The 12626-nt window shown below is 41.3% G+C and overlaps 2 protein-coding genes across 2 annotated transcripts; one reads left to right on the forward strand and one right to left on the reverse strand.

Annotated features, from left to right (window-relative positions):
- Nucleotides 1–420: 420 nt before the first annotated feature.
- Nucleotides 421–7774, forward strand: nelfcd (negative elongation factor complex member C/D). The gene is made up of 15 exons (XM_034198286.1): nucleotides 421–649; nucleotides 1686–1792; nucleotides 2095–2204; nucleotides 2332–2441; nucleotides 2749–2856; nucleotides 4218–4370; nucleotides 4454–4584; nucleotides 4712–4877; nucleotides 4963–5097; nucleotides 5647–5786; nucleotides 6323–6437; nucleotides 6522–6617; nucleotides 6882–7022; nucleotides 7138–7267; nucleotides 7437–7774. Exons 1-15 carry the CDS (start codon nucleotides 587–589, stop codon nucleotides 7469–7471), a joined length of 1740 nt encoding a protein of 579 aa, XP_034054177.1. The 5' UTR covers nucleotides 421–586; the 3' UTR covers nucleotides 7472–7774.
- A 233-nt stretch (nucleotides 7775–8007) lies between these two features.
- On the reverse strand, nucleotides 8008–12536 carry ctsz (cathepsin Z). Its single transcript, XM_034198287.1, has 6 exons — nucleotides 12237–12536; nucleotides 11182–11345; nucleotides 10795–10974; nucleotides 10402–10552; nucleotides 9265–9427; nucleotides 8008–8700 (listed from the first exon to the last, which is right to left on the reverse strand). The coding sequence occupies exons 1-6, from the start codon at nucleotides 12359–12361 to the stop codon at nucleotides 8575–8577; spliced, it is 909 nt and encodes a 302-aa protein (XP_034054178.1). The 5' UTR covers nucleotides 12362–12536; the 3' UTR covers nucleotides 8008–8574.
- Nucleotides 12537–12626: the final 90 nt, after the last annotated feature.

Here is a 12626-nt window from a genome sequence, read left to right on the forward strand (position 1 = left end):
AAGACACCATGTGCAGTTTTCTTAAACAGACAAAAATATGTCTACATTGTAGGCGTTATCAAGGTGTATTGTACATATTGTGTGTGTTGTTTTGTAATTGTATACATACTACTGGTACCTGTAAATGGAAAAAGAAACACAGCACTTCACATTGAAGAAAATGCCTCGACCCTATGCAAAAAATATAATCCTCCTACTTTACTTTACTTACTTTTATGCCTAGTCCTAATACACTGTTTAATGTCTAAACTGTACACTTTTGGCTTTAATAATGTATGGTTGTATTCTTCTGTTTTTGTTTTGATCCTGATTTAAAGGTTTGCCCTAACAAGTTGTGGATAGTTCATGTGAAATTGTTTTATATAAACAAAAGCGTTTAGCCTGAGGTGCCTTACAGACTGAACTCAGGGAATTAAACAGTGTACAGCAGGGGGCGTGGCCTGTTGCTCACTCACTCGCCATTTTCCTCCTGTTGTTGTTAGCTTGCTAGCTAAACAAGCTAGCATCATCCACGGTAAAATAAAGTCTGGAATAATTTACAGCTGGGTTATTGTAGCTAGTTAAACGCTACTTCTCCCCCGCCAGCATGGACGAGGAATACTACAGCGGTGGCGGCCGAGACTGGGAGGGCACGGGGGAGGCTCCCATGGTGAGACTTGTTGCTGACCAGAGAGCACAGTTACTAAGCTAACATTAGCTTAGCAGCATTAGCTTCTCTGTAGCTGCACAAGCTACTGGTTTGTTGTGACAACGCCACATTACCCGTCAGCTAACACACAAGTGATGTGTAAAAAGATATGACAACACAGATGCACTCATTAGATGTTCTCCATTTTTTGAGCCGGCTACAGGCTAACTAACTTTTAAAAATGGCATCTAAAGTTGCACGTTAATTGTTGCACAGATCATTTACCATGTTCCTTACTACATGTATACTATTGTGCGTAACCTTAAATAGTATTAGGGTTGTACAGATTCACATTTGAAAGCCTGCGGTAAAAGCTTAATTCAAATCTAATTGTTGCAGCTCTACATTAAACATAGCAATTTGTAATTGTGCAAACATTTACAAATTCACAGTTAGAATTTGTTATGTTTAATTAATTAATTAATTAATGTTTAATTTAAGCTGCATCAATTATATATTATCATTAGAATAATCACCTACTATTTTGATCTGTTATTCGTTATTTTTCATTCAAAAAGTCAGAAAAGGCAGTTTTCATCCTGATTTTCCTCCAATATTTACTGCTTTTATCTTTTTAATACAACATAAAGCTGAATATATAAATACATCCCCTTGGAGTATGAGATACTGGGATGGAGATTTTTCACTATTTTCTGATGTTTTAGAGTGCAAACGATTTATAAAGTAAGTCCTTGTCAGATTCATCGATAATGAACATATTTTTCAGTTGCTGCCTCTGTTTAATGTTGCACCTGCACATTGAACAGTAAAAGATAAAGACCAACATGAAGCACCCCATCATTGTTGACAAGTCCCTTTTTGTTTGTGGACGTTAAGTAAACATTCACCCTGTCAATACATAAAGTATAACGTTTTTGTATGCAGCACTAGTCAATCTTCCTCTGACATCTCAATGTTGTTACCAATTTAAATGTTTCTGTAAGCACAAGAGCCAATATTGAAGCATAAACTCATGTATCGATTTTAATTTGTGAAGGAATATGTGGAAGGGGAAAATGATGGGAAAATCCAGGAAGATTGCCTGCAGAAATTCTCCAGTAGGGATTACATCATGGAGCCTGCCGTCTTCAACACGCTCAAAACGTAAGCACCTTTGCACATATTCTATAGTGTTGTTCTTCTATCAATTTTGATTCTTGATTTTTTTTAATGCTTTAAATCAATTCTTTTTTTATTTAAAGCTCCAAAACACTGAGGCTTCCTGGCTATACACCAGATTCTAACCTACCTAAAAACACACAACACCGTTTAAACTGAGAATGAGAACCCAAAATAACTGAACACTGGCACTGCACAGGAGTACTTCTGTGTTGGCCAATGTAAGCTCAAACGACAACCCTAAAGACCCACTGAGAGTATAACGATTGAAATCATATTCTTTTCAGATATTTCCAGTCCGGAGGCTCTCCAGAACACGTCATCGCGCTTCTCTCTGAAAACTACTCTGCTGTGGCTCAGACCGTCAACCTGCTGGCAGAGTGGCTCATCCAGATGGGTAGGTGTCAGGCTACATGGTCATGCAGAATCTTCTGGGAAATAACTTCCTCTTCCTCCTCTGATTGTTACTTTCTTTGTCAATGATTGCCATTCATTAATATGTCATTTCTTTATTTTGACTGCAGGTGTAGAGCCAGCTCAGGTCCAAGAGCGAGTAGAAAATCACCTCAAGAGTCTCCTGATAAAACACTTTGACCCCCAGAAAGCTGATTCTATTTTCACAGTCGAGGGAGAGGTGAGATTTCTCAAGTGATCACACATCCTGAAGATGTTGTGTACAAAGTGTTTCCTAATTTGTTCTTGTGTATTTGCATCAGAATATTGTCACTTGTAATGATCAGTTCTGGGTTTTTTTCTTTCCTGTATTTATCACATCTTAACATCTAGGTTGTAAATAAGCATTTTTTGCAAACTCCGACATGTTTACATCTGGTATTTTTATACAGTTAGTAATTAACACGCTCTGTTGCTAACACATAGATAAACAGTACATATAAGTTCAGCTTTAATGAACCAAACCAATCCACTGTCTTGTGTTTCAGACCCCTGCTTGGCTGGAGCAGATGATAGCTCACACCACGTGGAGAGATCTGTTCTATAAGCTGGCAGAGGCTCACCCAGACTGCCTGATGCTTAACTTCACTGTCAAGGTACGATCATATGAGGGGTAATACTTTGAGTATCAGTGAAGCAGTTTCTGGCCCTGTTGCTTTTGTTGACTTTCCTCATCAGATAAATGGGAATTAATGTTTGGTGCCAAAAATGTATGTATCATTTTAATTCAATCTTCCAGAATTATGCTTAATCTAAAGATATTCAATCAATCAATCAATGTTTATTTATATAGCCCAATATCACAAATGTTACATTTGTCTCAGTGGTCTTCACAGTTTGTACAGAATATCAGTATGAGAAAAACGACACCCTCTGTCCTTAGACCCTCACATCGTACAAGGAAAAACTTCCGGAGAAAACCCACAGTTTAAAGGGAAAAATGGGAGAAACCTCAGGGAGAGCAACAGAGGAGGGATCCCTCTCCCAGGACGGACAGACGTGCAATAGATGTCGTGTGTAAATCGAAAAGATAATACATTTTACAGCATAGGTAGTCCAAATGTTTGGAAATGCATGTGTCTGTAATAAGAAGATGAATCCACGAGGATGTCAGCAATCTTGTGGGAGCCATCAGGGAAGTGAGAGTCTGGCAGGACCGCAGAGACAGGTTCAGCCACGACTCGAAGTCCAGGACTCAGATCAGGACTCAGGATAGAGGATCCAGGACACACGACCACAGCAACAGGATTAGCCTCGACTCAGGATCCCGGCGTATATATGGACACAAAAAAGAGATTTGGGGGAAACTGGGTTAATCGGAACATGAGAGTACACAGGTACAAACAGCCAGAAAGACAGAGTAAGGAGCCCCCCCCCAACAGTCCAAGCCTATAGCAGCTAAACTAACGGGTCTACATACATGCACTCCCTTAGGATAGGTTGAGGGAAAGGGGTAGCAAGTAAGAAGTAGGAAACAGAGGTGGAGAGGCACACAGGGAGAGAGGTCCCCACTGGAACCTGAATTGGTTAGAGGTAAGGAGTAGGTCTGTGGCTACGTTCCACACTCCCCGGCCGGGCTAGGCCTTCTCTGCAACCTGTTACCCTCTATATATATATTATATATATATATATATATATATATTATATATATATATTATATACATATATTATCACCATAAATGTTTTACTCTTTGAAAAATATACAAATGGAAGATTTGTATGCTGGCAGCTTTAGATGAATTTTGGTAAATGATGTTGTCCTTTTGCAGATTAAACTATAGTTGAATGAATAAATACAATGACTTGATAGTTCAACGCTATAAAGACTCAATATGTTCAGCTGCTAAAGTCACTGTGTCGTTGCCTCTTATTAATGTTGGACCATTGTTTGTTTTGTTATTTTTTGCATTCTTATGCCTGAAAACACTTTTCAGAAGCATCATGTGTTTGTGTTTAGCTCATCTCAGACGCAGGCTATCAGGGTGAGATCACCAGTGTGTCCACAGCCTGCCAGCAGCTGGAGGTTTTCTCCCGGGTGTTGAGGACGTCTTTGGCCACGCTGATGGACGGAGGAGAAGAAAACCTGGAGAAGAACCTGCCAGAATTTGCTGTGAGGCTGCTAAGCCTAATCTCCTAATCCTCTGTTTGCTGCATGTGATGGTCTTTGCTGAGTTTCTTCCTCCTCTCCTGCAGAAGATGGTTTGTCACGGCGAGCACACCTACCTGTTCGCCCAGGCCATGATGTCCATCCTCTCTCAGGAGGAGCAGGGCGGGTCAGCTATTCGTAGGATCGGACAGGAGGTGCAGAAGTCGGCACATGAGCGGTAACTTCAACTGTTTTCTATTGTTTCACGGTGTATCAGTTATAGTTATTTGGAATGATTTTGCGGAATACAACCAAGAATCCTCCCAAATCTGGATACTAATTCTAAGTTTGTGTTTATGTTACAGAGGTCACGATGCCAGTCAGATAACCCTCGCGCTCGGCACAGCGGCAGCCTACCCTCGGGCCTGCCAGGCGCTGGGGGCCATGCTGTCTAAAGGAGCCCTGAACCCTGCAGATATCACCGTTCTGTTCAAGATGTTCAGCAGCATGGACCCGCCTCCTGTGGAGCTGGTGAGGACGGAGTTTGTTTTTACCCTAACTGTTTCCTCTACATGCTCTTTAAGGGGCTGACATGTTTATTCTTCCTCGTCTATAGATCAGAGTGCCTGCCTTTCTGGACCTGTTCATGCAGTCACTGTTTAAACCCGGATCAAAGATCAACCAAGACCACAAACACAAATACATCCACATCCTGGCCTACGCTGCCAGTGTGGTGGAAACGTGGAAAAAGGTACAGAGAACAGCTGCTGATGTGTCTGTGTTGTTAGAGCTTGTTGAACTAGGTTCAGACTGAAGGCTAAAGTGGCCCAAATGGGGTTTTTGTATAATTAAATCAGATCTGTTCTATCATGTCATCTATTGATAACAAATTCAATCTGATCTTTTCACGTTTATATGAGTTCCTAATAATAAGATCCAGGTTTTCTTTTTTTGCAATGCGACCTCAGTTTGAGCATGCAACTTTCACATCATTCTGGATCCACGTCAGTTTCAATGATGCACTTGTGGGAGTCTTGTGGAGAGGAACTGACACGTAGTATAAAAAAGCAAAGTGGTCTCCATGTTTATCTTGGAGATAAACGGACATAAACATGCATGTTCTCTAGACTTTTTTTGAACATGCTGCTCAGTTCAGGGCTGTGACAGCTTTACAGTGGAATCTGATATTGGTCACATTTGAAAAAAATTGTCAACAGAGAAACAACCTGCTTTCTTAAGTTACTTATTTCCTTTCAAAATGCTCATCTATTTTCTTTTTGAACATTCTGTCTGACTGCAGAACAAGCGAGTGAACATCAATAAAGATGAGCTGAAGTCGTCTTCTAAAGCCATCGAGACCGTGCACAACCTGTGCTGCAACGAGAACAAAGGAGCCACGGAGCTGGTGGCTGAACTGGGCACGCTGTACCAGTGCATCCGGTGAGAAGACCACGGAAACCCTGCAACGTGTTATTATTGTAGAAGAGGGAGGGAGGGGTCTTTCGTGACGAAACACGCTTCTAATGATCGCTTTGGGGGAAGAAATATTTATAAAAGGAGAATTTCAGTAGTTGGGTAAATAAATGAAAGATTGAAGCTCATGAGGGACTGAATGAGAAAAATTGTAAGATGTTTTCGATAATCCTCCAGATATAATGAAAGGACTTGGTTCCTCATCGCAACAGGCTTAGTATAATAACAAAAAAATCTGATATGAGTTTTGGTCCCATTTCCAAAACTGCCTCTATTTAAATACTTTGAGTATAAACATGTTACTTGTAAAACCAGTTTGTGCTGTGCAGGAACTTCGCCTAAAAAAAACAAAAGCAGTATGATTTAAATCAGGAAACTAAGATCAAGCATTCAGTGACAGCTTTTACCACAGCTGCTAGATGCTCATCACTACAGAAGTGTTTTCATTTGTATAAAAAGTATTAATATATATCGGCATTCTCACTTCTTGTTTATGTGTTCAGGTTTCCAGTGGTTGCTATGGGGGTTTTGAAATGGGTGGACTGGACGGTGTCCGAGCCGCGCTACTTCCAGCTGCAGACAGACCACACTCCAGTGCATTTAGCCTTACTGGACGAGGTACAGCATCACTACCATACACACACCTAAACATGTTATCTTTCAGTAAGCAGCTAAATCTAAATGAATGCTTCCTCCACACAGATCTGCACGTGTCACCAGCTGCTGCACCCGCAGGTCCTCCAGCTGCTCATCAAGCTCTTTGAGACGGAGCACTCTCAGCTGGACGTCATGGAGCAGGTCAGTTAGTGTTACTGCAACGGTGATGAAGCTAACCAAAACTAAACCAAGCGAAACTTCCCTTATTGTGTCTATATGCTATATCACAACAGAAAATAGGAGACAGCATGACTTTCTGGTAAATGACTATAAATCACAGTAATCCAAACACTTTACAAGAGATGCTGCAATCTCTTCACTATTAATCTCTATTTTGTTTTGGGGTTGTCGGTGCTTAATACTGCAGTATGTTGTAACTGTGAATGTGCCCCCCCCCCCCCCCAGCTGGAGTTGAAGAAGACGCTGCTGGACCGAATGGTTCACCTGCTGAGTCGTGGCTACGTGCTGCCTGTTGTGGGTTACATCCGCAAATGTCTGGAGAAACTCAACACGGACATCTCCCTCATTAGATATTTTGTCACTGAGGTAACGACTGCTTCTGATCTCCATTAGCGTCTTTAAATGAAACGTTTGCACCATTTTAAAGGATCTTTGCGTTCAAACAAAGCAACGGATGGTACTGAAATGTTTCTCTCTGCAGGTGCTGGATGTGATCGCGCCTCCCTACACGTCAGACTTCGTTCAGCTCTTCCTGCCCATCCTGGAGAACGACAGCATCGCGGGGACAATCCGCATCGAGGGGGAGCACGACCCCGTGGCAGAGTTCATATGTAAGTGACCTGCTAACATTTTAACTCGAGGATAAATACTCAAAAATAAGGTGGTGGTTTTCACACAAACAGTAAAGACTGGGAAAATAACGTCTGTTTTTAAATGTGTTAACTTACTGCATAAGCAAAGATATGTGCATGAATATAATGTAAACTCCCTGTTTTTCAGCTCATTGCAAATCAAACTTCATCATGATAAACTGATGTGGAGAGGACACTGGAGCTGAAAGACCAAACCGGGAGACGATCTGTTCTCACCTAATGCTCTGCTGGAGGTTGAAGCACAAAGCTCAGAGACTGACTGTTCAGTGTTTCCAGGAGAACGATTTAGTTTTTATCGGGGCAACAACCAGGAAAATGGCACTGAGCTGATGGAGAACAGACCGGTCGAAGGAGAAGCCTCTGAAGATGCAGCTAAACATTTTCTTTTTCACCTGTATATTTGATTTTTCTATATTTTATGTTGCCTCAAGTAGTTTTAAAATAAAATCTTAAATATGTACTTTCTTTCATTACTTTTTTCTTCAGTCTTATAATTAACGTAACATTGGGAAACACGTAAGTAGAGCTGAAGACAGACAAGTTGCACAGCAGTCAAAAAAATTCTCAAGTATGGATTATGGCCCCACACGTTAAGAGGACAAATAAAGACAGTTAATGACATCTATGCAGTAAACTGTAATAACGTCACCACAGGACATATTTTACAGACATGTTTGAATCGGGTAAACAGAGGAACATCAGTTTAAAAGTTGTGTTTATTGGCAGTTTAAAAAAAACTAAAAACGTTTCCTTTTTCTTGATGTTTAGATTGTGTGAAAAGAAAATGATATCAACGTATTCTTAACTGCATGTAAGGCACACTTTAAACACCACACACTAAAAACATTCAGTGTTGGAGCAGTGCAGGACAAATAAGCTGTGTTCTTTGGCTGAGTCAGCTTGCATTATCTTATCTAAAAAAAAAACACAGCAAGTCTTCTTGATGTAAACCGAAGAATGTCTTGCATCTTTCCCCTCTCTAATATGGCTTTTCAGCTGGCTGAGCATGAAGTTAGCAGAAATTAGCAATGATGTGTTTCAGCCCTTCTGATAAATGTATATTTGTAATCACTGTCTGTGGTACGTTGATTCAAGCAGGTCTGAGATCCAGCTGGAAGACCATGGCACTGAACTGATCCCCTGATAACAAGTGTAGAAAATAGACCTTGTGAAAAAAATCTGAACATATTCCCTTTTCAACTTTTACACATAAAAGCCTTCCCTCTAACAGAGACACGAAGACGTGTGAAGTGACGCTGGTTCATCTACAGATACCACTTGGGGACCACTGGGTCTCCGTACATGCAGTCCTCCTCCAGCGCCAGGTTGTAGGAGCTTCCACTTCCTCCCTTGTAGGCGCTGGTCACGATCCTGAGCCAGCCCTTCTCCCCCTGTGGAGAGAGGGGGGGGGGGGGGGATTATTGATCAATCATCATTATACTTTTTCAAGTAAAAATGCTTAAGAGTTTTTGCTTGTCAATTGTGAGGCTGTGCTGGTTAGTGGTAGTAACTTTAACAAACAATATGTAATTGTCTGCCACTGCGGGTCTCAGTCAATAACAAAAGAGAGAGTTTGGTGACCTAGTGTGGGGCCAGTTGAGTTTTTACAAATGATATATCTTTAATAAATATTGATTTTGTTAGTTGAACAGCAATGAATTTAAAGATGTCAACACAAATTTGGAAAAGTACACTACAAAAAGGCCAATTTGTATTTTCTTAACATTTTATGGACAAAACAGCCGTCAGAGTTTAGCTAAAGGAAGCCCAGGGTCAGGCCACTGTTAGTCACACTTGATTAAACCACATCCACACAGTCTCAATGTAGCTGATAAACTGCGCTTCCTGTTAATAAATAAAACCTATGATATTTGTTCTTGAATTGACAAGATTTTCATGATTTTAAGTGACATCCTATTGCACTGTATGAAGTTCTTCATTAGATCAACACTTACCCATGGCTCTCCCCAGGAGTTGCGTACAATCCAGTATTCCACACCGTTCTCCACTCCCCACCCTGCCACTGACACGATGTGGTTGATAGAAGGATTCTCCTGATATTCCATGTACAGACCTCCGGTGTATGCATCCAAAGTGTCTGTGGCCATTATCCCACAGCTGGGGGAAACAAACAGGGCAGATTAATATAAAAACAGAAAGATGTTGAAATACTGCACAACGAAACCAGGCAACAACAAAAAAGGATGAAGCCAACGCCATAATGTTTACCAAATGTTACGACTCTGGGTCGTTATGTCATTTGTGTGTAGATATGTTTCCCTTCTCCTGTGTGTGTGTGTGTGTGTGTGTGTGTGTGTGTGTGTGTGTGTGTGTGTGTGAGTGAGTGAGCAAGCAGGTGGTGCCCGTTAGCTGATTAGCTACCTTCAACCTGCTGATTGGTCCACCTGAAGAAGAGGGGAGCATTTAAGCTGCAGCCATGCAGTTCCTCTGTCGCTCTCTCTGACTCAACTTCTCCTACTCCTGACTCTGCCGTGTTGAGATCATTGTGCTGTTGTGCTGTTGTGCTGTTGTGCTGTTGTGCTGTTGTGCTGTTGTGCTGTTGTGCTGTTGTGCTGTTGTGCTGTTGTGCTGTTGTGCTGTGCACCTACATGTTACCGTATACCGGTCCTTCTCTTCTGCTGTGAGACTGTAGGAAGAAAAGCTGCTAAACCGGTCTTTGTTTTTTTTTATTGCAAAACCCTTTTTCTTTTGGATTATTTGTTTTATGTTAGAGTAGATAAGAAGCCTGTACGTTTATTTTTCTCATTTGTTAGGTAAGATATTTGTGTTAAAGGTTAGTTCGTTTTGTTACTCCTGTTTGCTATATTTGTAAAAAGACTTTCAGCATGTTTTTGTGAAAGTGTTTTTGGATTCTGATTTGGTAATTAAATGACCAAACACTTTCTCTGCCTTGGTGTCCATGTTCTTGGGAGTGGGGAGAGTGCAACTTTGTGCTGCGCCTAGGTTCCCCTAGGCCTGGGCGTAACATAATTGGGGGCTCGTCCTTCCGTTCTTTTCGTCGTGTCGGGTAAGCATTGCTATCTTTTTTTCTTGTACATTCTGGGCGTAACACAAAATAAAACGTTTCAAACCTGACGGGTCCTCTGGCGTAGATCTCGGCCATCATCTTCTCCCTCCCGCTGACCTCTCCAAAATCGTCCACTTTCCACAGGGTGTAGTTCTTCACAATGTTGCACACTCCAAAGGTGGTGCAGGTGCCACACTCATTGAAGGGTTTGCACTCTATAGAAAGAAACACAGAACATGTTACAGCTCAGACTTTGGAGGTTAGTGTTGTCAACATTACTCTGTGCACCAAAAGACAATTCAGAATCACCCTCATTGGCCCAGAAAGTGTCTTAATAGGGAATTACTAATGTAATCGGTTGCTTTTAGACATAATGATCTGGTAATATTCATATTGACTGTGAATACTTACATTTTAAGAGAAAGTGTCTAATCTATTAAAATATAAAGTTATTTACTCTGGTCTTTAGCTTGGTAGTTGTTGCAGGTCTCATCTGGGATGCCATGTGAGTTAGCGTACTCCCACACTCCGCTATGGTCTCCTCCATGGCAGCTGCCGGCGTCCCCACAGTCCACCACATTCTGGACCGAGAGATAAGCAGAGGGCCACGCTCCTTTCCTCTTGATGTTGATACGATCTGGTGACACAGCAAACACAGAGAAATTAGAATTACTGAAAACCAGAGCAGTTTCTGTTAATCATTTCTGTGCAAAGAGGAAGTGGCACTTCGATGCTATATTCAAATGTGTCTGAAGAGTCATGTGAGGAGCTGGTATTTTACACCTGCTAGTGCTACGACCCAAAATAATTGAGCCCCTGATCCGAAAAGCTATTTGATTCGTACCTGCCATGGCGCTGGTGCTGCCATGGGCCCAGCAGGAGCCGCAGTACTGGGGGATGTGCTGGTTGCGGGTCGTGCTCACAAAGTTGGTGCCATTGATGTTCCTCCAGTCCCAGGATTTGGGCAGTTCAGAAATGTTTAAATACTCATGAGGACGAGGAGCAGTCCTGTGAATGGAAAGGTGGTTATATACATTAGATCTGTAGCAGCAACACACATTTAGGACTGCAAATAAGATTAATATTTGTATTAATCTACAAATTATTATCACAATTAATTATTTGGTGGATGATATTCCAAAACAGTTGCTTAATGTCCAAGGTGATGTCATTTTAAATCTGGCATTTTGGGATTTTTTTTTTTTTTACTTTGGCTATTTCCTGGAGCATATTGACATAAAATGATTTCTGGAATAATGGAACTGATTGGAAGAGGACTAGGACCACATGATTTATTTTTAGGATTTAACCAAAAGTTGTTTTAAAAAAATGTCAGTTCTGAAAACAGTCAGAATTCTGAGCTTGAATACAGAAATAATTTTGTTTTACTTTTGGTCACATCCAAAATAATTTCTCATGTGACCCTAATCCTCTTCCGTATATTTGTGCCATTCCACCTTGCATGTCCTCTTTACGATTGAGAATGATACTGCTTTGGTTGAACTGCTAACTTCCTCAACCTGTGATTCAGTACAACTCGTGATTTGCAGAAAATGAAAGTCACTTACAATCATTGTTTAATTGTACTTGCAAGTAATGATACTGAAAAACATGATACTGAAAAACAAGAATGATAGTAAACAACTACCCATTTGAATCGAAATAACTCTCCAGCTACTTTTGTTTATTTCCCTACACCTAAGTATTTGCATGACATAACGTTGTATAAAGAGTCCCTCTGCAGAGGCTTGTTGACATGAAGTTCCCTTACCTTTATGAAGCAACTAACAGCTATTTTTTGCAAATGTTAGCTAGCCAGCTACATACATTACCGTGTAACACTCCTCCATAGCCCCTAACTAACTTGTTATAAACATGTCTCAGATAGTTTGAACTCACTTTTGCCCGAAGTCGTGTTTCCTCGGGGAGCGGACATAACACGGCTGCTTCTGGTTGAAAAACACTCCGGCGCTCACACAGGACAGAACGACCGAAAACAGTAGGACTAAACCGGTCAGAGCCATCTTTACACCGAGCAGCGGTCGTTAAGCTTCCGTTACCGGGGAGAGGAGGCTTTCAGATGTCGCTAGTAGAGACGGTAGAGACCGAAGCCGGTGAGTGAGTCTGTGGAGGAACTCTGCTGATAAACCATGTGATAAACCGCTACCGAGACTGCAGTCATGACTCATGTGACCATAAATCACATCCCATATGCTTTATGAGGAAGTTAGGTTTTTTTGTTGCAGAAGGATCTTGAACATTACAAGCTGGTTACAAGACAGGGAATTC

Source organism: Gymnodraco acuticeps, unplaced genomic scaffold, assembly GCF_902827175.1.
Source record: "Gymnodraco acuticeps unplaced genomic scaffold, fGymAcu1.1, whole genome shotgun sequence".
Taxonomy (NCBI): domain Eukaryota; kingdom Metazoa; phylum Chordata; class Actinopteri; order Perciformes; family Bathydraconidae; genus Gymnodraco; species Gymnodraco acuticeps.